General features: G+C 39.4%; 2 protein-coding genes across 2 annotated transcripts in view; one reads left to right on the top strand and one right to left on the bottom strand.

Annotated features, from left to right (window-relative positions):
- The window catches only part of GLG1 (golgi glycoprotein 1), a 118,759-nt gene that overhangs the window by 14,665 nt on the left and 76,094 nt on the right, over positions 1-28,000 (bottom strand). The window contains exons 3-13 of the mRNA XM_043437732.1: positions 26,368-26,454; positions 22,140-22,355; positions 15,851-16,054; positions 14,887-14,958; positions 13,366-13,549; positions 10,403-10,617; positions 8,035-8,156; positions 6,452-6,553; positions 4,494-4,647; positions 3,393-3,530; positions 1,135-1,221 (exon numbers count right to left, since the gene is read on the bottom strand). Coding sequence (XP_043293667.1) covers positions 1,135-1,221; positions 3,393-3,530; positions 4,494-4,647; positions 6,452-6,553; positions 8,035-8,156; positions 10,403-10,617; positions 13,366-13,549; positions 14,887-14,958; positions 15,851-16,054; positions 22,140-22,355; positions 26,368-26,454 — 1,581 coding nt within the window. The remainder of the gene's footprint in view (positions 1-1,134; positions 1,222-3,392; positions 3,531-4,493; positions 4,648-6,451; positions 6,554-8,034; positions 8,157-10,402; positions 10,618-13,365; positions 13,550-14,886; positions 14,959-15,850; positions 16,055-22,139; positions 22,356-26,367; positions 26,455-28,000) is intronic.
- Positions 16,272-17,144, top strand: LOC122421587 (40S ribosomal protein S3a). The gene has a single exon (XM_043437734.1). It carries the CDS (start codon positions 16,286-16,288, stop codon positions 17,078-17,080), a length of 795 nt encoding a protein of 264 aa, XP_043293669.1. The 5' UTR covers positions 16,272-16,285; the 3' UTR covers positions 17,081-17,144.

The raw sequence follows: 28,000 nt of genomic DNA, 5'->3' as shown, positions 1-28,000 counted from the left end.
TTGGGAACTTTTCCAGCATTTCAGTGAGAGAGCCTCAGTGTGAACAGAACAAAGTTCTATGCTCCTCCTCTAATGTTCCTTCATGACACTTTGGAAGGCGAGTTTTCCAGAGGCAGATTCTCCTTGCGCTTCAACAAGAGGGAAGGCAGGATTAGAACAGTGGAGAGAAAAAAAAAAATTTACAAATAATGCTAGAGTATACAAAGCCTTTGGAGTTTCTCCCCAGAGCCAAGTAGTTCAAAAGGAAAACAGGAGTAACTGGCATTGATCACCCGGTCATCAGCCCAGACGACAAACCGCCGCCTCCTGGGAACCCGTGCTAACCGCCTTCAAGGGAAGCAACGGCTGCGCAGCACCAGCTGCTGAGATAACTTGTCCTTTAAAGAGCGGCACGCCCCAGAACGTCCTCATTAGCCCACAAGGACGGTGAGGATGAGACAGGAGCTGACAGCAGATAAAAGAAGGCAGCACGCTTTTGAAAAATAGAAGCGAGAAAAAAAAGACCCTGAGAAATATAATTTTACATATTGCAAATTCTGACAACTTAAATAGTTCTAAAAGGCTAATAAACAAAACAGCAGTTCCCCGTTTCCCTGATGTCAGACCCTACAAAACAACTTAAACATTTTTAACTGCCTCCCCTTCAGTGATAATCTCTGTATTTTGAAATGGTATGCCTATGCTTAGAAGGTTTTTTAAATCTCACTTTTTGTATTTTAGTGGGTTTTAGGATGGAACAAAGAAAAACACATGTAATCAATCTTCCATGTTTAACTGCAAATCCCAGGCTTTTATTTCAGTGAACACACATTACCAAATGATCTAACTGAAACAGCTAAAGGATGACAGAATAGGAGTGCTTGGGCTATCCTTGAATGTGACTGATACTGGTCTAGTCACTGTGTTAATTCTGATTTATGAAGCAGATCAAAGGGCTAAATGCTGAAGAAATGAGGAAAGGGGTTCAGGAAGCATCACAATACTCTTCTTGATAAAGCAAGCAGACAATCTGACAAAGTTGCTTTTGTTCTACAGAGAAGCTGCTCTCTCAAGAGTCTAGAAACAGCAGAACTAAGAAGGAAACAAAGGCTGCTAACAGGGCACTTTTCCTTCCACAAGTTGCAAACTGCTTACCTCGGATTCTAACTCAGTGAGGTTGCCGACTATATCTCTGCACTCCACAGCTAAGTCATCGAGATGATCCTGGAGGCATTCAAGCTCCTGCAAATAAAAAGGCAATCTCTTAGCATTTGTTAATTATATCAGTGATCAAGGGGAGATGAGATACCAGATGAGATACCTTCCTTTTCAGAGGTCTTTTCTTTTTAAAATGACTTCACTGAACAAAATGCTAAAGCTTTATTTGATTCCCTAAATTGGGATTGTTGAAAAGATAATGAATGATCTGATGTATCAGGGTGGTTAAGAGGGTCAAAGGGGTACAGCAACCATGCAAATCATTCAGAAGCCCAAACTGGTGAGTCCACAGAGAGTCAACATTCAGGTGTTCTCAGAGTCTAAGGATCTTACAGGCCTTCACTCCACTCCATCAACACCCTGCTAATCTGTATTTTCATGATAATCGCCGGACAAAATATTCAGTGAAAGAGATGGCATATTTTAAGACTCTTCATGGGCAAAGCAGGCTGGGGACACAGGGTCTAAAACACAGTAGAGAATGAGTAGCTCCTGCAAATCAAATCTGGAATTCTAACCTTGCCCGCATAAAAGGTCCTCGGAGGGCACCTGCACAACAGGTGAGCACACTAGAGCTTGAGTGTCTAGAAGCCACCCTGCCTGGGCTTTGGGAACGGAGCTGGAACTACCTTGTGACATCAGTCTATCATTAAACCTAGAGGTTTTAAGTTTTACACTTAGCCTACTTTCCCAAAGCACATGAACAGCTATTTCTCAGCAAAGGGCTCTGTTAAAGGATCAAGTTTAACCTCCTGACTATTCTGCAAGAATCTGTTTTGGAATCAGAATGGAAAGGGAGGAGAAGGAATGCAGGAATTATACAAGAGTCAGAAAGGGAGTGGAGGGGTGGGGGACCCTAAAGGAAAATGCATAAAACTTTTGGGAGTAGATAAGTGGCTAAGGGGAAAATCCCATTTGTGAACTCACTTCCTAAGTTTAGCTCCACAGTCACGGGCTGTAATGTGGTACAGCTTTCTCACCGTTCCTTTACAGAGGGTAAGAAAGGAGACTGTTTCGTGGGATTCCATATGACCATATCCCAGCTTCAGTAGACGGAGGCAGCAGAAAGCTAAATTATAAGGCATTTTCTAACAATAAACTCGACAGAATTACAGTAGGCCCAGGAAACAGATGGCCAAAAATGATATTCCCAGGCCAACAGATCTGAGTAGGCATTATGTTGCTTTTAAAAAATGTCCAATTCCTGCACATGTGACTTTTTATTAATTTAATCCCAGAGGGTGTTTTGGAGTGGTACAAATGGAACTGTTCCTGCCTCCTTCTAGTATTAATGGGGCTTTAAACCAGTAGCTGTTTCTCACTGCTTGGTTCCTTCACCTTGAGATAAAAGATAAGCAATCTTCCCACTTAATTTGCTGGAATGCAGTAACATATCTTACATATCTTCTTTTTTTTAACTAGGCACAAAATCCTAAACAAGCCACTTATAGCACGCACCTGATTGTTGGGACTAGTCCTTTTCTACACTTTCCTGAAGAGGTTATAATAAAATGCAACAAATGCCTGGCTAGGGTTATGAGCTCTGAGCAAGAAAGTCAATACACTTCATTTCTCTGAACATCAACTGTTATCAATTACTAAGTGGGAAATATAATTCCATTCCTACCTCTCTTTTAGATCTGCAGTAGGGCAAGCACATACACTATTCATGCATATCAGTATTTACATATCAGTGTACATGTTTATATCTTGCCTTCCCTCAAAAGGACTTAACGTACCTTATAAAAGTAAGAAAAAAAAAGGCAAGATAAAATAAATTAAAAATGAGTAAAAAAAAATAAAAAAAAAAAAACTTTAAGGAAAGTGGAATGAAGCCAGTAGCAAGTCAGTACACAAAATGCCTACAACAAAATCTTACACGCTTGCTAAAGGCAGGCTAAATCTTTGGCTTAAGGCTTTTTAAGAGGCAACACGAGGAGAGAAAACAATCAGTTATAAAATGTAATAACCATAACATTAAACCAAACTAACCGCTTAGGAGAAGTACAATTACAGAGACCAAAGAGAACCTTTTCCTCAGGACTTCTCATAGACAGAACGACGACTAACATAACGCAGCCTGTTTGTGAAGCTGCTGGAGATGAACCCTATGGTGCTTGCAGCCTCCATACAATGTCACCGTGAACAGCATCACTATTGTCCTCACAGGGTAAGCAGGCAGCTCCGCCACCTACCTGTCCAGCCTCTGTTTTTTCACTGCACCACTTTCCCAGATCAATCAGGCACTTGTCTTGGAGGGCGGGATCCAACTTAACATCCATGGCACGCTGGTGAAGGATCCTCTGGACTTCAGCTCGGCATTCCCGTGAGAGCTGTATGAGAAATAAGAAGCAAAATACTAACCAAATGACACGAGATATAGAAAATCTATCATCAGAAAACTGATGTAACTTTACAGTTATCTGAACCAAACTTTGTATCTCATCTCTTCCAGAAGAAAAAGTAAATGTTCTAGGAGGCTTCTAAACACCTTTACCTCTTGGAATGTGATGCTACATTCAGCATTTTCTAAAACACTTATGAAACACTCTCCTTTTCTCAGAGGATCCTGATAAAAGTGAGCTAGGACCAAATCACTACACTGGACACATGAAACTAATATAATATTGTAAGCCATATGTCAATTAAAATGCGAACTGGATTTGTTTGGATAAGGTAGAGAGTTTTTTGTTTAGCTAAATTAATGTGCCACTACCATATGAACGTAGACTAGAATGCTGGTCCTGATTTAAGAGAGAATAAACAGTATGGGCCCAGCAGGCAGCAAATGTTGCCAAGCACACACAGATATCCCAACAAGAGGCAGCACTTGTTGCTGCCTCAAAGGGCAGAGGAATACCAAGAGAGGGGGGAAGAGGCTGCAGCCCCCCAGTGCACTGCTGGAGAGGCCTCATCAATACAGGCATTACGGGTCCTGCCACCAAGAGCAGACGCCTAGCCCTCTATGTCTTGGCTAGGAGCTTATAATGGGTCTTTAAAGCTACATAAAGTTAGGGTAGCAGCATCTGTCTACTCGTCTACTTAGATTTTGGTAACATAAAGAAAAATTGGAAATGTCCTCTCACTTTGTTAAAAACATAAAATCAGATGGGAAGAAGCTGGTAGAACAACTCGATGTATACTCACTGCATGAAGAACCTTCAAGTAATAAAGTAACCCTCCTCGCCAGATACACTAACAGTTGTCTTAGGAGGAACAAGGATCACAACAGTTTGTAGCACACGAATTAAACAAAGGACCGACAGGAAGAAATGAAGGCAGTGTCGAGCGCATACCCTCCTGCCCTGCTCCTCAGTGCGGTAGGCGTGGCGGTACAAGCAGGAGAACACAGCCCCGGGGGGCATGAGCTCACTGGTCTCATTCCAGCCGTGGGTGTGGCAAAGACGCGACGCGTCTCCCTGGCATTTGCGGTACAGGACAGGGTCCAGCCTGTAAGGTTAAGAGTTAAGAGACAATTACTCTTACTGTACTGTCACTTCCTCCCAGTGACACGCTAAGGGGTTTTGCAAGGTGCTTGTCTGCATACCGGTTGACAATCACTTCTAGGGTAATGGAGACAGCAGGTAAGCACAAGTATATTTCTGAATTCTGTTCTTCAAGAATACACAGTAGTCAATCTGGAGAAGTTTAATCCTTAAAACAGAAGATTTAAGTTCTACCTCAAAGATGGTATCTTGCAGTGTAAGGCACACAACATTACAATAACAGACTCGGTATTAACATGCCCTGGTTGAAAATCGACAACAAGGGTTGTAGCTATCACCAGGCAATTTGCAACTTTTCCTTATCATTTTATTCCAAGTGTGAGTATAATTCAATCCTACTTGCTATACTAGATTCATTAAGATCAGAAAAGGACAAGATAAATAATCTACTCAAATTCCCTTCTAGCAGTTTCCCATGCAAGGTAAGGCAGCTGCATTCTTAGTTTACCTGGACATGTTTATCAATTTAAAAAACTTTTTTGACAGTTAATTTTGATTCTGGAGACAGTGGGTTAGGTGATGAGCCAGTTGCATTTCCAAATCAGACCAGTGGATATTTCATTCTGTCTACACAATAATGTCAAATTTGAGGGAGGGCTACTTAATGGGAGGAAAAAGGCTAATATTCAATTAGCAGCTTTAAAGATTGTGAAGCATGGGGTGGGAGGTGGGAGGGAGGTTCAAGAGGGAGGGGACATATATACACCTATGGCTAATTCATGTTAATATATGGCAGAAACCAACACAATATTGTAAAGCAATTATCCTCCAATTAAAAATATAAAGACTGTGAATGTGAAGCATCTTTTGATCATGGATGCAGGAATTACAGAAGAGAAAAAACCAAAAGACATTAGAAACCAAAACCCAAAGACATAATTTTTTAAGGTAATAGACTCAGTAAACTCTTTGCTATTTCAGTTTAGACAGCATGAGTAAGCATGGGGAAATTCCCACCCCACTTTCTGAAGTCCTTTCAGGAGCTAACTTGAGGAAACAGAAACACACTGAGTCTTCAAATAATCTCTTTTCAGTAAAGTATGTGGGTAAAACATATTATTCACCAGAAAAAAAAATAAAAATGACCAAAGCACAGCAGCTAAAACCAACTGAATCAAGAAGCAGCTCAACTCGGGGGGCCAGGAGGAGCAGCCTGGTCCAGAGGCAGGAAGGGAAAATAAGGTGCGGAAAGAGTGAGAGACTGCAGCCAACACAACAGTTATTCTGACCATGACAGGGAGTCCTCTAGTTCATTGACCTCCCTCCCCCCTTTTCTAACAGGATGAGAAGAGAATCAAGTTGTCATTTATTGATAAGAGCTTCTTAAGATAGAATAAATTCAATAACTTTGAATTAGTCACAGGAATAAAGTAAAATCCCATACCCAAGACAAATCAATAAAAATTAAAAATCACTGTTCTCTTCTTAGAGACGTATTTGAAGATGCTTCCACTGCCCCACAGGTGCCCAAGTTCTTTCCAGAAGGAGTCTGTGATATCAGAACACATGACCCTGACTGCCAATATAGTAACTGGTCGGGACACGGGGACGCCTGCAGGGGCTGGCTCTGCCTTTAGAGACTGTTCTGAAAGCAAGAAAGAGGTTTTTCTGGAGATCAGAGTGCCAGCTATCCCACAACTTAACAAAAACAAATTACTAGTGATTATTTTTTTAAAAAATATGAAGGATAGTGACTATCCAGGAGAACAGGCAGAGGCTTACACTTATTATGGCTTCAGAATACTCACTTCCAGTCTCGGGAGATGAAATACTGCAGCTCTAAGAGACGGTGTTCACAATCTTCCACCATTTTCTCTGTGTATAAATGTTCCATCAGGCACGAGAGGATCCTGGGCAGCAAACAGGGGTGAAATTGGAATGAGGGACAGTCCTGGCTCAGAACTCTCACACTAATACTTCCCTGTCTGCAGAAAAAGCCACTCAGCTATTTTCCTAGGCAATCAGGAACTTACTTTCCCAAGAATCACTCAAATTAACTCAACCTAACCGTGACTCTGCCTTCTATCAACTTCAGAGCCACTTAGCACTGAGGACTCAGCTTATACAATATCTGTGTGCAGCTGCTTTATAATGAACTGTTTATCATGAGAAACTTCCAACCATACAAGAGTAGAGAATCATATTATATCCATCTTCCCCTCCCATAGCTTTATCAATCTATGGCCAAGTTTGTTTTAACCCTATACCCCCTTAGATGATATTTTGAAGTAAATCCCGGATACCCTATCATTTCATTTGTAAATACTTCAGCATGTTTCTCTATAATATGAAAACATAATACCTTTATCCATCAAAGAAATTACTTTAAAAATCCTTAATATAATGAAATATCCTGCCAGCTTTCAAATTTTTCCAATTGTCTCATGCCTTTTCACAGGTCTGTTCAAATTAGGACCCAGAAAAGGTCTACATCCTGCATTTAACTGATAGTATCTTAAATCTATTTTATCTACAGGTGTTCCCTCCTCCCTCCCTCCCCGCTGCCTCCTTAACAGTTGACAGAGTTATTTTCCTATTGGTAAATAGTCAGTCTTAACAGTGTTTGTCTACTTCCTCCAACCTCCTTCCTTGTGGAAGAAGACCTTTCTCTAACATCTTACCCCAGCATGAACAGCTGGAGGGTATGCATAGCAGAATGATGAGAAACATGGACTGCATTTGTTTCACACAGTTGGGTACTGCTGGTTGCAGGCTATAAAGATTTTTGCAGAATGGGAAACCTGTTCTTTCTTGCAACCTGGTTTTAAGACCTGTTTGCATATCATACTGAATAAAACAATATGTGAAACTCCAATGATTTATCATAGCATTTTACAGCTTTCCTAGATCTTGGATACAACTTCAGAGTTCACTGTGTCCACAGTGAACCATTCCAACCACCACATTTTGTGTTTTATTTCAAGTAAAATTAATTACTCTCTAATACTTGTCAAGAAGCCAACGTATATGAGTCAATGTACAAATGGAATGAAAAGTATACGGCCAAACAAAGCATGTGTCATTTTATCCTGAGAGTTCCTCTTTTATCTGACCATTAAGCAGAATGATTTGGTGACCTAATGTCTAAGACTGTATGTTCTCAGTCACTGTCAACAGACATCACGACAAAGCTAGGGCGAGGTTCTCCACATCACAGGTGAGGCAGAGCCCAGGTCTCAGCCCCAGTACCAGTCTTAACAAAAGCTGGTATGTGTTCCTGTTTAGTGAGGTTTCAGTTGTTGAACCATCCGAAAGTCATTTGAGGATATGTTCCCCATGTTGCGCTGCCAGATACAATATGTGGATAAATACCACAAATAAAATAACCTACATTGGGTCTCCGGATCTTATGTGTTTGCAGGCTGTCTGTATTACAGATTCACAAGCTTCATTCAAAGCTCTATCAATGCGGTAATCTGCACCAGGGTCAGTCTCCTGAATCAGTGTTTGAAGCTGGGTTGAAAAAAAACAAGAAGGAAGAAAGAAAGTCACTTATACATTGAGGGTGAGCAGTGTCGTATCTTTAATCAGTTCTCAGTATGGTATATCACAATGTACTCTTAACAAAGTACTACGATTGTCACTGGCCAAGCTCAACAGCTCTGGTCAAATATGTTGCAACTGGTTCCTCTACTCTGCAGGATTATAACTCATTGTAGGGATAGCTTGCCTACCTATACGAACGATCCCTGGATATTTGCAAAACAAAAGAACCTTACAATATAAAAGCTGCCCCTTTCCTCACATCTGTTAATCAAATTATCGTAAATTTAATATTCAGTGCCAAGCTGAGTGGAGAAGAGTAAACAGAAGATATTTCCAGTTAGAGATCTGATTTGGTCTTAAAAATCTAGAATTTGAATTTTGCTGCAAAGACACTGGTATAAAACAAGTATACTCTGGTTCATTAAAAGGAGATTTCAGTTATAAGAAATATCATTTATAGAAAATAAGAATATAATATTACTTATAATTTCCTATTTTTTCTCAACTTTTTTTTATATACCCAAGAGATAAACCAGAGCTTGTCTATCACAAGTATACAGAAAAATATTTGTCATTATGCAGCTGAAAATGAGAATATGTTCTTTAACATTTACTTCTGCTTCCAACCTTTGTCATAAAATAAAGTGAAAGCATCAGAAGATGTGCCTCAGATTCTTTTTTTCCCTGTCTTTGAGGAGAAAGCAACTGGGGCACAGAAGAAAAAGCTCTAAATTAGGGATGAGAAAACCTGAGTTCTATTAATAGTCTGGCACTGCCAGATATTAGCTTTGAGAACAAAGACAAGTTGATTAACCTCTAAGTTCCAGTATTTTTTAACTGTGGAGGATTATAACAAAGAATAATATATAGAAGGTTGTGTAAGCTGCAAAGCTTTTTACAGATTAAAAATAATCATTATTACTACAGATGGGCAGCAGATGGTGTTTTGGGGTGGAAATCTTAAATAACACAAAGCAAATTTGAAAACTACAATCCTTCTGCTTGGGGCTCCCTTTGTTCCAAGTTAAAGAATTGGAGACCTTTTTGTGTCATGGATTTAGCCTCTGTAGGAGCCTTCTCTAATCCTCACACATTTCACCTACAGTCTTACAGAGGCTCACACGAAAGCACTGACCCCATCACATATCTGATCAGAGAACAAAGATCAAAAGAAAATGAAAAAAGAAAAATCCCAAATCTGTCTGTTCTCAAAGAAGTCAACAAACAAGATGAGAGAAATAGGAAAAATTTCCAGTTTCCTGGGATGGAAGTTATTTATACCAATTCTTTGTGGCAATTTGAAGAAGCTACAAAATGCAGTGGTTGGTCAGTAGGAAGATTATTACTACTGTCAAATGACTACCAATTTTATTTATTTATTTATGCTGATGAAGACCAAAATATTTACATCTTTTTTTGAGAGACTGTTATTAAGCATCATGCAAGTCTAGAAGTTTCTCTAAGAACTGTATCAATTAAATATCCATGACTGACAGGCCAACTCTGAGCATTCTCAGTACATGCACCAGACTGCAGGTTCTAAAAGACGACAGTGAATGCCCGACAGAACAGGAGGTTAACAGCTCAAGGGATCACCACCACACCGGAATCAGTGACAGCAGTGGGGGATGTCAACACTAAGAACGTGAATGGTTATGTGACTATATACCTATTCCTTCCCTGACTGGTTAGAAAATCCCGAGAAAATGCTTCCAAAAAATGATTAGTCTAGAAGACAAACAGCAGTCTCTTTGATCTAAGAGAGACTGGGCCCAGATTTGTTCAGTCACAGCTGAAAAGAATTTAAATTCATGTTCACAGAGTATTTGGAAGGGTATATACTCATTAACAATTATTCTGAAGCTTCACAGTTTGTTAACAGATCACTAAATCAAAGCCACCAAGCAGAAAACAAAGAAAATTAATGGTCAACCACAGACAAGTGTGGAAGACTACTGTATCAAGGAAGGAAACTTTGAGAAACAAATTACTGCAGAACATCCCTCCATCTGACTGAGGATAGATAATGAAGCAGACAACTAAGAACATTTTTTCCCTTTAGATCATCTATCTTCAGTTTTTGACTAGTTCTTAATACCTAAAGTTCACTGTGATGACACAGATGATCCAGATAAATTAGCTCAGGAAGAGGAGGTTCCTCAGCTGATAAAATGCTTTAACATCAAAAACGGCAGTAGAAAATGGGTCGTTACCGCTTGCTGGCAGTTCATTCCAAGGTTCCCTTTCTCCCCCCGAACCACTTTCATCAGACAGTGCAGGGTTCGCCCTTTCCGATGCAATCCAGAGCAGTGGTGCTCAATCTCCCCTCGACAGCTCAGGATGATCTCGGGGCTCAGAGAGAAGTCTTCCATCAGCATGCGGCGGTAATCCAACATCTCCCCCTGGCACTCGCTGCTCACCTGTCGCCCTGTGAGGAGGCAAGTCACAGCATCATGGACATCAGGATCAGAGACCACTACACATGAGAAGTACAAGTTTACCCCTCGACTACAATACACAGTCATGCTGTCATCCAGACTGAAAAGCAAAAGCTTTATCAGCATAAAACTCCAAGGACCAGGGTTTACCTCGTCAGTGTCTTACACAGATTTATACTACTGAACTAATAATGCATGTGTTTTGCCAACGGAAGTCTTATCAATATAAGATAACTACTAGGGTGAAAATGAAAGCCAGGAAAATCCCTGGCTTACAGCTTGTAAGCTTGTGGAAAAAACTTCACTTCAGATACTCACTATGGCTCCTCAACTCTTCCTTGAGCTGTCAACACCATCTGCAAAAACTTATTTAAAAAAAAAAAACAAAAACAATTTTACTGAGGTATGCTGCCATGCTGCGCCCAGTCACGTCTGACTCTGTGACCCCATGGACTGTAGTCCACCAGGCTCCTTTGTTTATGGAATTCTCCAGGCAAGAATTCTGGAGTGGGTTGCCATTTCCTTCTCCAGGGGATCTTCCTGACCCAAGGGTCAAATCTGCATCTCTTGCATCTCCTGCATTGTAGGTGAATTCTTTACCACCAAGGTATAAATGACATATAACAAACTACACTTTTAAAACATATAATTGGTAAGTCTGACATACATATGCATCAATGGAACCATCACCACAATCAAGATACTGAACGTATATCCATCACCTTCAAAAGTTTCCTCATGTTCCTTTAGAATCCCTCCCTTTCCTCTCTACCACTTACCTCATGCCCAGTCAACCACTGCTTCGCTTTCTATGACTACAGATTAGTTCACCAGTTTGCAGTTTTTAGAAGTTCATGTAAATAAGGTTCATATAAATGGAATAAGACACTATGAACTCCTTTTTTAGGTCTGACTCCAGACTTTTTGAGATTCAACCATGAATCAACAGTGTGTTCCTTTTTACTGCCAAGTAATATCATCCTATTATGTGGCTATACTACAATTTGTTTATCACCTAAACCACTTATGGACATTTAGGTTATTTCCAGTGTTGGGCTATTACAAAGAAGCTGTTATGAGCATTCACGCACAAGAGTTTACTTGGACATGTGCTTTCCCATCTCTTGGGTGAACATCTAGGAGTTAATGGCTGGGTCATGAGATAGATGTATACAGAACTTTTTAAGAAACTGGCAAACTACTTTCTAAAGTGGCTATACCATTTTAAATTCCCACCAGTAGTGGAGTTCCAGTTCTTTCACGTCCTTGCCAACACTCAATATGGTCAGGCGTTTTAGTATTAACAAGAACACTGGAGTGGGTAGTCACTCCCTTCTCCAGGGGATCTTCCTGACCCAGGGATCGGACCTGAGTCTTTTGCATTGCAGGTGGATTCTTCACTGTCTGAGCCACCAGGGAAGCCCAACGATCCATATAACTTCTATGAAGTATCTGCTCATATCCTATGTCTGTGTATTTGTGGAGTCTTTCTGTGTTTCCTGTTAATTTGCAGTCTAAGAAGATTATCTATTTTTTTTTTAAATACCAAATTAGATGTTATACTGTTTTATGATATGCCTTTACTAGTCAACAATCTCCACCTTTACATTTCAGGAAAATTTCATCAAATACCCAGACCATAATCAAAATTCTCCAAATTGCCTTCAAAATGTCCTTTGTTTGGTAGTCACTCCAAGACCATGCACTCTCTCTGGTTGCTATTCTACTGGCTTTTAAGTTTAGGAGATTTTAACTACCCAGATACCAAAAAAAAAAAAAAAATTCACCACAAAGTTCTGAGCTTTAACAACTGATCTTTTCCCACCTAACTTTTAATCACTAGTCAATTGTCCCAGCATGATTCATTAAGCAGCCAGAAACTTCATTTTTATAGCTTATAGTCCATATTAAAAAATTTAAAAAAAAACAGTATTTCTTAATTTTTTAGTTACGCCATGCGACATGTAGGAGCGAACCCTCACCCCCTGCCTGCAATAGAAGCACGGAATCTCAGCCACTGGACCTCCAGGGAGGACCCAAGAAATGTTCTTTCTTAATGACCCTGACCTCTAAACATCCTTCTTGATTCCTTTGTCAGGGATTCAGTCTTGGACTGAACAGACTCTGAGTCTGACCTTATGAGATAACCCTTTCTTCCTTTACTGTTTAATTTCTTGATAAACACTGTTAGACTAATAATACTACTTATCACTTATCATATGCTAAGTGCCATGTCAAGTGACCTCGTTCAGTCCTCAAAAGAACTCCTCAACACAGGCAATGTATTTTTGCTTTACAGATAGAAAAATGAGATTTAGACAGATTAAGAAACAAACAATGGTCACCCAGCCAGTTAGTTTGTTGAAAGAGTCATAATTTGAAGTCATGTCTCTCTGACCCAAAGCTCTCGTGCTAAATCATTATACTTCCCTGACTCTCCTCAAACTGCTGTGCAACAAATACTTTAAAAATTAAAATTTGAATCTGAAAAAAAAAATTAAAATTTGAATTTGAGAAATAAACCTTAAAAAAAAAAGCTGGGACGTAAAAAAAAACAGACTTTAAAGCCATTAAGAGGAAAGGCCTTCAACAAGACTTAGGGCCTCCAAGCCCTCAGCCTAGAGTTCTGCTTGCATAGATAGACTCTTGAGTCACAGAGACAGGTGTACTCAAAAGAGCTAACACAGGAGGAAAGATCCAAAAAGGAGCATAAAAGATAAAAAGAAATGAGCTCTCACCTCTATGCACAGCTGACTCCAGACACATCAGAAGGTAGGAGAGCCTGGCTTCCCGGGACCGGGGAAGGTTTTCCACGTTGCACCGGTATTTCTTCAAGTCACTCTTACAGGATTTGGCCAGTGAATAACTGACTTTATAATCCTGGGCAATCAGCTTCTGGCGGGTTGTTAGTGCTTCTCGACACTGAGGAGAGAGCGCAGCAAGAGAGCTGTGAGACTGCTCACATGGTCCAGCCGTTCACATGTACCTCTAAGATAAGCAGAGGCTCATGGCCAGGTACAATAAGCAACTGCAGTCGTTAGCAAAATGTCTGTGTTTAAGTTTGGTTAAAATCGAGCACAAGTGTGTAGAGTGGCAAGAAGGAGCAATATGTGAGTGGGCAACTCTGGAATTCTATGGTGAGCTGCTGATTCCTGCAGCAATAGCAACCATCTAAACACATAAATATTTGGTAGATTCTCATACATCAACTTGACAATATTCTTTTCCTCTTCAACAAATATCCCTAAAGTAAATTTCACCAGAATGAAAGTGGCAACTGACATAACACTCTGGACGTTCCACTCTGTACTTTTTAAACATAATTATTCAACAGTAAATGTGAGAGTTGGACTATAAAGAAAGCTGAGCACTGAAAAATTGATGCTTTTGAACTATGGTGTTGGAGAAGACTCTTGAGAGTCCCTTGGACTGCAAGGAGATCCAACCAGTCCATCCTAAAGGAGATCAGTCCTGGGTGTTCATTGGAAGGACTGATGCTGAAGCTGAAACTCCAATACTTTGGCCGCCTCATGCGAAGTGTTGACTCCTTGGAAAAGACCCTGATGCTGGGAAAGATTGAAGGCAGGAGGAGAAGGGGACAACAGAGGATGAGATGGTTGGATGGCATCACCAACTAGATAGACATGGGTTTGAGTAAACTCCGGGAGTTCGCGATGGACAGGGAGGCCTGGCATGCTGCGATTCATGGGATCGCAAAGAGTCGGACATAACTGAGCGACTGAACTGAACTGAAATGATATAAGGAACTGAAATTAAAAATAGTTTCAGCTGCACAGGAAAGTAAATGACAAGAAAGCAAGGCCCAAAATAATTACTTTTAAAAATCATAAGAGTCTTGCATGCATTGAGGGACAGAGGACTAACAGTAGTGAGAATGCTTAATGAGACAGCTGCTGAAAAATTCAATTGCTAATCACCTATGAAGCACATTGGTTTGGTTAGTCAAAACTTCCTGAGTACACAGAGATGGGTTCATTGTAGCTTTGATTAAAATTGATTTTACTTCCCAAATTGATTCCCCATTGACTTCCCAAAGTCCAGATATCATGAGAAGCTTCACTTTTTTGTTTAAATGTAATATGCTTTAGTTTCCTACTAAAGGCCCAGTATTTTATCTCTGAAAGGTTAAGCTGTACCAGTATTTTATATTTTGGTATGAGTTTATGTTGTTTGAGAGGATTTGAGAAAGGTTTTAAGAAAATGAATAAAATGCTGATCTGTTTCAAAGAAATACTTACTTTTTCACTCATGGACTCTTCAAATTTATGGTTAAAGAGGCACTTATATACTCTGCCTTCACCAGCTTGTGTCTGTAAGATGGAATACAACACCATCACCATCATCACTAGCTAAGTAGTTATGCTGGGCATAATCCATAATCTTATATAGGACTTTCTATTAAATTATTATAATGCTGACTATCTTTGAACACATGATTCAGCCACTTACAAAATTTAGCAGCCTTTGAAAGAAAACAATGATCGGGATAATTATGGAAAAAAAGTTTCCCATGGCGTTTGGCTCCTGTCACGTGTTCCCAGATGTACTCTTAATTAGTGAACCAAGAGAAGGGTCAGTGAGTCTCCTTCTTATAACTTAATGTTAGAGTCAACAAAACTCTGGCAGTGGCTCTGTTCAGTGGTTCTGATATGTTAATTCACAACAGCAGACAGAGTGGGAACATACACAAGACACTCTCAGTCCTTTGTGGTAAAGATGGAGATTATTTCTGACTACAGGGTTAGAAAGTTGTTCTACAGAGTATGCAGCGAGTAACCAAGGACTTGGTTTTAAAAGATAGCTGCCTGCTATTTCCTTCATCTCAGCCCAAACTACCTCAACATAAATATGTAATATGGGCAAGTTTTAGCCATGGAATATACATGAATGGGATTCCCTGGCAAGATAGGATTCCTGTATGTAAAATAGACTTCCATGAACTGAAATTGAGACGTGAGATAAAGTAGAAAGAACAATGCAAGGGAGACTGAAACCAAGTATTCCCTAGATATGACCTACGGCCTACGCAACCAGTACCCAGATAACTTCCTGTTTTCCTGGGACCTACCCCACCTTCCATTTCAGTGGCTTTTCTATATGTGACAGTGTTGGTTTAATTTTGGAATCAAGTATTTAAAAAAAAAAAAAAAAAAAACTAGGAAGAAAAGGAAGCAAAGAAGAACAGTGTCTGAGCTGACTCACATTTTCACAAAAACGTTCCCGATCATCTCGGCAGGCAAAATACAAATGCCGGTCTAAGTGAAAGTCGTCTGAGGACAGCTCAGCCACCCGGAGAATGGCTTTCTTGCAGAGTTCAGAGACTTGGATCTTAGGGTCTCGTTCTTCCGCTTCCTTCACCAGGCCTTTCTCCAAGCATGATACCACCTCGCCCTGTGAATGTGCGTCCTAAAATAGCAAGGATACATCATTTTAAAACTCTCACCAAGATGAGCTTCAAAATAAACATCATTTGGTTAAAACAAACAAGCAAAAAACAACAACAGAAAACCTCAACACAGAAGTTTACCAATGTTCTACTGAGACACAGGGTGGGGACCAACCTCACTGTGGAAGTTACAGAGGATGTCCTTGATAATCTTTGGTAAGAATGTTAATACTTGAGAGCTGAACTGCACCATGGCGGTCGGCAAGAACAAGCGCCTTACGAAAGGAGGCAAAAAGGGAGCCAAGAAGAAAGTGGTTGACCCATTTTCTAAAAAAGATTGGTATGATGTGAAAGCACCAGCTATGTTCAATATAAGGAATATTGGGAAAACATTGGTCACGAGAACTCAAGGAACCAAAATCGCGTCTGATGGCCTCAAAGGTCGTGTTTTTGAAGTGAGTCTTGCTGATCTGCAGAATGATGAAGTAGCATTTAGAAAATTCAAGCTAATTACTGAGGATGTTCAGGGCAAAAACTGCCTGACTAATTTTCATGGTATGGATCTTACCCGTGACAAAATGTGCTCCATGGTCAAAAAATGGCAGACCATGATTGAAGCTCACGTTGATGTCAAGACTACCGATGGTTACTTGCTTCGTCTGTTCTGTGTGGGTTTTACTAAAAAGCGCAACAATCAGATCCGGAAGACCTCTTACGCCCAGCACCAGCAGGTGCGCCAGATCCGTAAGAAGATGATGGAGATCATGACCCGAGAGGTGCAGACAAACGACTTGAAAGAGGTGGTCAATAAATTGATTCCAGATAGCATTGGAAAAGACATAGAAAAGGCTTGCCAATCTATTTATCCGCTCCATGATGTCTTCGTTAGAAAAGTAAAAATGCTGAAGAAGCCTAAATTTGAATTGGGAAAACTCATGGAGCTACATGGTGAAGGTAGTAGTTCTGGAAAAGCTACTGGGGACGAGACAGGTGCTAAAGTTGAACGAGCTGATGGATACGAACCACCAGTCCAAGAATCGGTTTAAAATGCAGACTCTTAATGGTGACAAATAAAAGATCTTATTTGTGGAAAAAAAAAAAAAAAAAAAATACTTGAGAGCTATAAGCAGAAATACCGATCCTGGGAAATTTAAGTCCATTCAGTTTGCACTACAAACAGAAACCTGACTTTCAGAGCTTAAAATGTCAGAATTTCTTTTTTTTTTTGTGGCTGCACCATGCAACATGTGGGATCTTAGTTCCCCAATCAGAGACTGAACCCGCATCCCCTGCAGTGGGAGCATGGAGTCAACCACTGGACCATCTGGGAAGTCACAAAACGCTGAAATTTTAAAGAATCTGTTCTTTTACCTCTAAGAGCTATGTATTTCTCAAATAATAGTGCTTTAGTCAAGTTTAAAAAATAAGACAAACCACGAAATTTAATGAGGAAATATGCTACAGAGACCCTCTTTCTCTATTTTCTATTGTCCATAAAGACCCCCACTTTTAGAGTAATGTTCACTTTGATGTTTCAGATTTATCTTAATGTGAGTTAACAAGATTACCACTAAGTATACAAACTGCTTTTGAGAGCTTTCCTTAAACTGTCCAATTATCTTTAAGTATACATTGCATCAACCCCACAGCAACCACAAGCACTCATTCACTCCAAACATGAAAAATTTTCCCTAAACATTTTCAGAGTCCTAATCTTCTATACTCAGAATATATGCTTCAATAACTTGAGAGGTATATCTATAAATATAGCAAACCAAAGCAACAGAAAATAGACACACATATACACACACAGGCACATAAAATCTCATTATAGTAAAATACCACATTTATGAGGTCATCTGTATATAAGACTCCTAAAACTAGGTAGGGAAACACCTTATTTTACTAAAATTTCAATTCAACAAGAACTACGTATTTTTCCATTTTGCTGTAATAGGGTTTGTTCCATATCTAAGTACTTTCTAGAAAATGTTCATGCTCTCTGCTAATACACCTGTGAAAAGGGAATAAGAGCTGTGATCCCTAGAGTGCAGTTGAGTAAACACAGTTGCGGAACATCAGGCATCTAGCTAACAGTCCACCATTGGTTTTTTTTGGACCCTGGCATTCCATGAAACTGCTACAATTTCTATGTGGGTTATGTGTATTTTTCCTGGGGAAAGTTCATAGCTTTCATTAAATTTCAATCCAAGAAAGATAAGGAAGCACACTACACTGGCATATTCTTGTGCCTTCCTATTTTCTTTCTATACCTCAAGCTTTGTCACTAGCTTGAAGATTCCGTCCAATGCTTAGAAATCTGAGATGACCAGAAAGTATTATTAGAGTAACTCCGAAGGGAGAAAAAAAACTCTGATGGACAACTGGAAAAAAGATGAGGAGAGAGAGGAAAGTGGACACAAACCCCAGAAATGCAGGCTTATTTTTTCTTCTCAATTTATGAGTGACACTCAAGTTGGTCTATGCAAAGAGATGACTCACTGGAAAAGACCCTGATCTTGGGAAAGATTGAAGGCAGAAGGAGGAGGGGGCAACACAGGATGAGATGGATGGGTGGCACCATTGACTCACTGGACATGAGTCTGAGCAAACGCTGGGAGACAGTAAGGACGGGGAAGCCTGGAGTGCTGCAGTCCAGGGATCGCAGGGTCGGACACGACTGAGCAACTGAACCACAAGTCTGTCTAACCTTGTGCTCACTTAGAAGTGCTCTACCTACTTCCACTTCCCAAAAGTAAAAACAAACCTGGGATGACGAAGATTTGGAGACACATCAATCACTTATTATTTACAGTTTACAAGAGATTGATACACATGATTTCATAGTATAAAGCAATGTCTTATACCAAAGTCGAGTAGCTCATGAAACACCTTACTGAGATGGTCACTAGCAATTAGGCCACAATCATACAGGAGAGACTGAAAATAACAGCACGCTTGTCAGTTCTCCATTTAGACCTAGCCTTAAGTTCTGGCTTCACAGGGTAAAGAAATTATTTCCCTGCAATGAATCTAAATGCTTCTCTGTACGCTTAGGGTTCACAACTGTTTAAACATAGCAGCGTCACCATGTGAGACCCTCTAAGGAATGTGAAATGTAATTTTAATTACAGCAATTATAGCACCACATACTGGCATTAAGCCATAACATCACCTCCATGAGATGTTTTCTTTTATTATTATCATAACTTTAGATAATTTTTTCAAATAAAAGATTTTTCAAGAATTCTTCTCAGTTCCCCAGAGTCTCTGAGCTTTCCAGGTCAGCCAGATTCAGTTACAAAACTCAAATATATGCAAATATTTGATAAAGAAGACTGCAGGGTTATTACTGAATACAAATGAAAGCAAGGGACTGTACACCAGCACATAATCTACAAGAAATGAAGTTACTTTGGCTTAGATGTTAAGAAGGTAACTTGTTAATATGCAAGCTTCACATATGCATATCAAATGATCCTATAAATGGAGTTACAGTGAATTTTTAAAATTCTACTGTGGTGAGACAAATGTCAGGCTTAAAACTAGTATACAGTGTCCATGTAATTGTTCAGCAGTTCGGTAGGTAATATTTTGTCTTCCATACACCTTGTGCTTTAAAAAAAAATATTTTCTTGGAAGACCAGAGAGTGACAACACAAATCAGAAAAAGGGGCAAGAACTCAGTTTTCATTTCTGCTATTAATTATCCTCCATTTCAACATCTGTGATTTTTTTGTGACCTACCTGCCTAGATAGAGACAAAAAGAATATCTGAACTATTCACAGTAGTTGGTTTTAAAAGGAGAGAATGACAGAATGATACAACTACTGAGTGAAAAGTATAGAAGCAGTAATAAGGAGGCACATGTCCACAATAAGTTCCTGTACTGGACGTCACACTCTGCTTTCTCTTCAGATGATACGAGTTATTTACATTTACTTTCAAAGATCTGCTTTTTCTTTTTAAAAATAATTACTTAAAAAATATTTATTTAGAAAATTCCAAGTTTTATTAAATATATAGCCTTTATTTTTAAATTTTACATATAATAATATTCTGAAAAAAATATAGTTTTGAAATCATGACATTTAAATGTTCATACAAAAGGCAGTGTACTAACAGATTAACCATGACCCCTCTTCTCTGACTTTTGGAGGTCAGTTGAAAGCCAGTCACAGAGGAGACTGCAAGCTTCAGGGCAACAAATTTAAAACTGATGAGCATGTTCTCTTCTGTGGTCAGAACCTGATTTATTAATTTTCAGAATAATTTTCTTATCTAAATAACTTGACTTCAGAGAAGTCAACTATATTTAGAAAAGGCAAGGGAGGGCTGCAGACAGACTGCTATCATTTTTAAACTTGGCTGCAGCATTAGCATGAGGGGCCTGGAGAGCTACATACAGGGTCACAGAGTGTCAGACATAACTGAGCGTGCATGCGTGCGTGTGCACGCACACACACACACACACATGCGGGAAAGAACATACTTTTTCAGAAGTCCATCTAGGGTGCTAAGGTGAGGGCCTGGCATAAAGAGAAATTCATCTAACTAGCAGGTACAACAAAAGATGAAAATTACAAAAATGTGCTTTTGGATGCCCCATGTAACATTTTTTGTTATTCTTAACAAAGCCGAAAAAGCAACACTCACTGTCACACCTTTGGGCTCTGGCACTAGTATTTTCTGCCACTGTTCAAGTCAATACCGATTTAGTAACTTAGTAACTTATACATGCAGCCAAAATCAGGTTTTATCTGGACAATCCAGATTGCTATTGGGAAGCTGATGAGCAACTATCTTGGTGGGCAATGGGGAAGAACTACTACAGGGAGAGGTGGACTGTAATGGTCTGTTCTACAGCATGGACCACTGACCACAGGTATGACAATGTGTCATCATGGACTCCTGAAAAGTGTGTCTGGAACACTTATGTGACGATTTTTAAGAGTGACATGGAACTGGATATTAATCCTCAGCACTATAAATAAAGTCACCGGAGCTTCTGAATTATCAGGGTGACTTAAGTGCTTTTGTGCCATTTCTAAAATGTGTTGGGAAAGCCAAGAATCAGTCTTCTTCATGGCCTCTCATGAGCTGCCTGGAAGCTGTATGCCAGCGCACAGAGCTCTCAAGACCAACTCAGGGGCCCTGGGAACGGGCCAGAGCCATGCGCTGGTGTGGAGCAAAGGGGACTTGGTGACAGCCAGACAATGGCCAGACCTCAAAACCTCATCTGAACTGGTGTGCGCAGCTCCAGAATCCTACCACCACGTCCCGGCCGAGGATGGAGGCCTGCAAGCAGGGCTCTGAACAGAGGGGCTTTGCTCTCACACTCCCTAAACAGCAGGTTAATGAGCAGCGGCAATTAACAGCTGATGCCATCCACAGGTCTCAGCTGCCTCTCCCACCGACACCTACTACTTCTCAGGAGCTTTCACTTCTGCTGAGCAAACGGATTAGGCACAAACCTCCACTGTGACCTTCTGGACCACAGACCAATGAAAACAAAAGAAAGATCAGATATAATTAAGGAGAAAGAAGCTAGGGAGTTCTTTTCTTTCCTGTCTTTACTAAAACTAGTTCTGACACAAAGATAACACATATCCTATTTACAGAGTACCTTTCTTTTGATAAGCTAGAAGTACCCTTCACATATTTTAAAATTTTCTACTATTTAAATATGCTAACTTTTGTACTGGTGAGTTTATTAAGTAATTTTTTTTAGACAACAGTGAGGTATATGCTAAGAAAGGTTAGAGAACTTGAGTCTCTCCTAATGCAACTACTTTTCCCTCAAGACTACAGAAAGCTTTTCCAGAGGAACGTTATAGGTAAGAAGTACTAGCTGGTTTTGCATTTTGAAGATAACACTAATCTTAGCAGATATTAATTCCTCTACTTCCCCACACAGTACTGAAACATTTGGTTACAAACAGATAAAGTGCATCCACAGGCAAACTAGCCTTAGGTACCAGGGCTGTCTGGACCTCAACTTTGAGCCCAATGCCAGCTCCAAATCTTCTCCATGCCAGTTATACAAAGCTGCTCACTCATCAAATCTGTAAGCTCCCTCTGGTGAAGCCAGTGAAGTAGGATACCTTTTCTCCAAGCCGAACGCTCCCACACTTCAGCACGTTGATGTCGTTTTTACAGTCGTCCATGAAGCCGCAGATGAGCCGGTAGTCACTGAAAATGATGGCCGTCATCTTGGTGACGTACTGGTGGCACTGGTAGTCGGTGATGTTGCCTCGGTGATCCACCAGGCAGGAGACCAAGTAGCCTTTCCCAACTGGCTCATCGGCACACTCCTTGATCTGCTCAAAGCAAAGTGGCTGTTTTACGAAAGCATTCTACTCTCTTACCAAACAACCTTTACAAAAGAGACAGTGATATCTTCTTGTTTCTTCTTGAAAGAAAGAAAACACTGAGAAATGCTTTAGTTGTGAAGAAAATAGTGTGCTATGTTATTAAGACTTCTGCACTTTCTAGGAAATACCTGATTAATGTGTTTTGCAAGAAAATACATACATAAACAAATGGGTAGGTAAAATCCAGGTTTAAATGAAGTAAAACAGCTTTTTAAAAAAAATTTCAGTTTATTGAGAAAATTTCTTAAAATGTATTTTATTGAAAAGAGTTTTTGACAGCTCTTTTTAAAATGATTCTACTGAGAATTACCATTACCCATGCAAAGAATGTGATAAGATTAATCTAAGGCATAGGTCTGAGAAACAGGTGCAGGACTAAAGTCCAGTTGCATATCTCAAGCCAACCTACACAGCAAACTATTACTGTTAAATAAACCTAATTAATAAAGGGGGGGGATTGTACTATTTTACCTCTCAACATGACATTAATGTGTTCTGAATTAACTATGGGTTTGGGCTTTTTTTTCTTCCCCCGTAGTGCTAGTGTACTTAGAAAATAGGTAAGAGAGAAGGAAAACATGTGGGGGATTTAACTCCATAAAGAGGCAGATTATTTACTTTCCATTTTTAACGTCTGGCAAATAAATTTCAACTTAATGTGTCTCTTCAGTTGTCATCAACAGCAATTTGTAAATAACACTGAAAGCCTAACTAATGGAGATGAGCAGAACTAGAGTAGAAAAGAAAGTGGGCATGTTTTTTAACTGAGTAGACTCCCAGCGTCACCACTGCGGTCTGAAACAGAAACACGTTTAAAAATGATGTTCAGTGCAGTCTGGCAAGAAGTCTAGGAAGGGGAAGGCCACTGCAATTCTAATTTGGGCCGTTCAGACATATGATCTAGTGGATCAAGCACAAAGTGGCCCCACATGGGTAGTGTCTCTGCAAAGTGCATCCAAAACCACAAGTGCTAAAGAAGGAAATTAGCCTAAAAGTGTTGAAGTTCAATCATAAAAAGTGAAATCTACTTAAAGGGTTTTAAGGTTGAATTATAAAGCACAGAGGGTTGTTTGGAAAACGCCTACTACATTTGGAGAAATTAAAAACAAACAAAAACGGCAGTTTTGACAAGAGGAAGCAGCCAAATGTAAATGTTTGTTTTTAATATGAATGAGAAGGGAATGTTTTGTTGGTGTTTTCTAACCAACAGAGACCATTCTCCACTCTTACACCACCTCTGGTAAATATGTGCACTTGATAAGACAAATACAACCTCCTTTTCCAGCAGGCACAGGGTGAAGGACACACCACACACCAACAGTCCTATAAGCCACTGGGTCTCTTCATGTCTAACCCCAGTATTAAACTCAGAGCAAGTCAAAGACTCAGTTCAAGAGAGAAAATCCTGTTTATTTTCAAAGAAGCAAACTTGGGGAATTAAACAGCCTCACACTGGCTTCTACAGGCAGCAGAGATCTTCAACAGTCAACAAGCTGAATGCAATTCTTTCCGTTTAACCTTGGGCTCTTTTTTTTTTGATGATGCCTAAGAAGAGGGCCATAAATGTACTTCCAAGAAAAGGGTTTTTTGTTTGTGATTTTTTTAAAAAGTAAAACAGAGGTAAGTTTCAAAAGTAAAAGGAGAAAAAACTGCTTAAAAATCTCAGTGTTTATAATTCAACTAATGAAAAAAGCCCTGCATGAAAAAAAAAAAAAAACAGGACTTGTGGAAGACACCTGGGTTTTTAAAACAATGAAGAGCAAGTATTCAGACAGGGTCTATTAGGCAACCAATGGTTTAAAAATCTGAAGACTGCTAGACATTTTGAATTGAAGCCTGAATAAGAAATTAAATGTATATTTAGCTTCAATCACCTGAGATTTTACTGAAACACAGAGATGTTGTACCTATTTGTATTTTGGTCCACCACCAGTTACAACCAGATGTGGTATCTGAATTAAAATTTTATGCTTTTTTCGAACCACTGTATTGGAGAGAAGTTTAAAAACAACAACAACAAAAAACTTATAAGAATAACAATGTAAAACAGCATTAAATCATCAATGTATTTATGAATGGAAGTAAACTCTGACGTGGCTGGGGAACAGATTCTTAAGGAACCATTAGAAAAATGCTACAGTCACTCTACTTTTGACATAATCGAAGAGAAAAGCAGGCAATATCTGACTCAATCATGGAGAGTAAATAAAAAAGTCCAGTTTGCAGTCTTCAGTATTTTTATGATGTTGTTTTCCTCCTTGGAAGAATAACTCCGAAATTAAAAAAGAGGGAAATGTAGAATAAAATGTTTAATTTTTCCTGATAATTAATTTTTCTGACTCCAGTATGACTCCCTCTATAGAGGGTGAAGTACCCCTGTTATATGAATCTGTTATAAAACCACAACATCCTCCAAAGATTACAAGAGGGCCATAATATAGCACACACATTACAAGGAAGCCAGTTTTATTTACTTCCTTATTTGGCTATGCCCAGGCAGCATGTGGGATCTCAGTTCCCTGACCAGGGACTGAACTTATGCCCCCTGCAGTGGAAGCACAGTCTTAACCACTGGACCATCAGGGAAGTCCCAACAGTTTTACTTTATAAATACAGACAGATAAAACCGACAAAGGGTGAAATTACTCTGAGGAATCTGCGTACTCTCTGAGCTAAATCTTCACGTGGCACTCAAACTGGTGTGTGTAGTTAGCCACACAGTGAGCCAAGGGAGTTTGAGGCACGTAATACTGAACCTAAACGCTGAATATCAAAGTTTTAAAGTAGGCTATTCTATTCTGAAGCCCCAACATATGTGAAGAAGGGTCACTGCTTTAGAAGAATAAAGCACATCTGATGCAGCAGTAGAAGGTCTGAGGAAGAAACCAGTTTCTCCAAGATCCCATACAGCGCCAAGTGAGGTACATGAGCTGAGGACTCCCCTGGTTGGAGTAGGATGCTCTTAAGAGCTCAGAAGAAGATGGTCCTAACGTAAGTCATCAACAGGGTAGTGAGGGGACTTCCCTGGGGGTCCAGTGGCTAAGACTCCGAGCTCCCAATGCAGGGAGTCCAGGTTCAATCCCTGACCAGGGAACTACATCCCACATGTCACATCTAAAGATCCCACAACAAAGACCCAGAGCAGTCAAATAAATAAACATATTTTTTTTAAAAAAAATAGGGTAGTTTGGGGACAAATCTATATGATGCAAGACCTCTGATTATTAACTTTGAGATAGAAAAGCAGCAATTATTTCCTTTGTGATTCTTTCAGTATGTAGAAATCCCCAACTTCATGAAATTTCTACCACTAATTTTATAAAAGAAAATAAATTACAATGTTCAATACCACAATTTTCACTAATATCATTTGATATTTATACTGAGCCAAGAGAAATAATAGAAAAATATCACCAATTAGCATACATGCAATATTATACATATTTTCAGTAATTATTTTTGTCTTTATATGCAATATCCATTTATAACAATATATATAACCTTTTCACTAAACCTTTCTAATGCTAACTCCTATTATTTGGAGCATATGCCTCTGTGGTTCAACTGGCCCAAGTGCACAGCCAAAACACTCAGGACTGCTTACGAGCCTCCCGGGTAAACCACCGTGACACGCCCCAGTCATAAGCAGGCTGTACAACGTGTGAGAGCACTCACTGAAGATAGGAGTGACTGTACTCTCCATCTGGGGACAGAAAGAGCCTGATTTCCAAGCTGCCTGAATCAACAGCAGCCTACTGAGTGCAGATTAAGAAAAAGAAGTCTAATTACACACCCCCCTCAACCCGAGTCTATCTCTGAACCAAGATATATGTGAATTCCAAGAAAAGTAGAGTAACGGAATCACTCGTTTCTCCCTCAATGACTGGTCTGGTCAACAGATGTAATTTTCTCTTTCAGGTCATTAAAGATCCATGAAATTCTTTCTTTCACTACCTACCTCTGATATTGTAGATTTGCAAACTTCTCTGGCCACAGATTCAAATTTTGGATCTGTAGTTAGGTTCAGCTTATAATTCCATAACAACTAGGTACAAGAGAAAAGAACACAAAAAATAAACAAACAAAAACTTAGAATAGCATGAAATTTAACATTAATGGTTACTATAAATGATACAGTTCCATTATACAGTCAGATAAAGCATATTTACACTTCAGTTAATGAACAAAAAGTAACATTAAAATGTCACTGTATTTACAGATAAAAGAGAAAAATGTGGAAACAAAATAAAGCACTACCATTCAAACATACACTTTTTTCTATTTTTACTTAAGGACAAATTTTTTTAAGTCAAAAACAATTAAAATGAAAATCCCTGATAAGAGTTTTTCCAAGAAAATATAAATAGGTATACATGCAAAATTCTTCTTAAATCAAAAAGTCTAACGCAGAAACTGAGAACTGGAAGGCTAAGTTGCAGATTTCACAATCAACCGTGCTTTTCACATGCTTTTTATGAAGGCGTGTCGTCCAGAGTCTAATTTCCAAGTGTATCTTTCTTTATTTCTCTAAAACCCTCAACTTGACAAGTACATGATAAGTTCTGTTTTACACAACTGTTTCAACGGTTCAAACTATGAAATCTCTAAAGCCATTACTATTCACATGTGAGAGCTCAATATTACTTTATCTTTGCAGCTTCAGTTAAAAAATTTCAATACATGATTCAATTTCTGGAAAGTAGCAAAAATGAGCTCTTAAACTCTGCTCAGATGGAGAAACAGAGCAGGAGCTTTCTATGATGTAGGACATGGAGAAGCCTTTTTCTCAGACTGCTTCACTCCATGACTAAAGAATACAATCACTCATTCACTGATTCATTCAAACATCTGCTTAGCACTTCTGAAGACGTATCACACACAGTCTAATCTGAAGGGCTTCGCGGACTATTACAGGAAACAGAAGCAAATGTTTGAACACATACTGAGTTAGGAAATGGAGGTTAAAACAGGAGGAAAAAGATAGACTGTATCTTTTTTTTTTAAAATAGTTTTTGAGGTTGTGTTATATTTTAAAAACCTCACCCCCGTTCATATTTTCTTCTACTGTTTTTGTGGTGTTTTACTTTAAATCTCTGTCTTATCTAGACCTTACCTAGAATAAGTCATCAATTTAAGCAGCCAATCTGCTTCTCTGTTCTTGCAATCTCCCATTCAAAATACCAAATAATGAGGAGGCGGAGTGATTTCTTCCAGTACTGTCAGATATATAACTACTCCTCTTTGCAGACACAACTCAAGTATCATCTCCACTATTAAATGTTTCTGGACATCAACCCACCAGGGCAAAATTCACTTTTGTGTCCCCACTGTACTGTAACAGGCTTCTACCGAAGCATTCAGCACTTTCTGCACAGATGTGATTTCACATCAATTCCTTTTAATATTAGATTTTAGACAATATGTAGATACAGATACAGATATGACACTGAATGCATTAATCGCAGTTATCTCTGGAGCTCTTATCTGCCAACTCGAATGTCTCCATCTTCAAGGTGTTTAATTGTGTCCAGTTTCTTTCACAGTGTCTGGCACACAGTAGATGACTGCATGATGACTAAATGAAATAACTT

This window comes from Cervus canadensis, chromosome 18, assembly GCF_019320065.1.
Source record: "Cervus canadensis isolate Bull #8, Minnesota chromosome 18, ASM1932006v1, whole genome shotgun sequence".
Classification (NCBI taxonomy): Eukaryota; Metazoa; Chordata; class Mammalia; order Artiodactyla; family Cervidae; genus Cervus; species Cervus canadensis.
The sequence above is the reverse complement of the archived record's forward strand: the minus strand, read 5'-3'. Positions and strand labels throughout refer to the sequence as shown.

Coding starts and splice junctions, on each gene's coding strand:
- LOC122421587 (XM_043437734.1), top strand. CDS start 16,286: ATGGCGGTCGGCAAGAACAAGCGCCTTACGAAAGGAGGCAAAAAGGGA.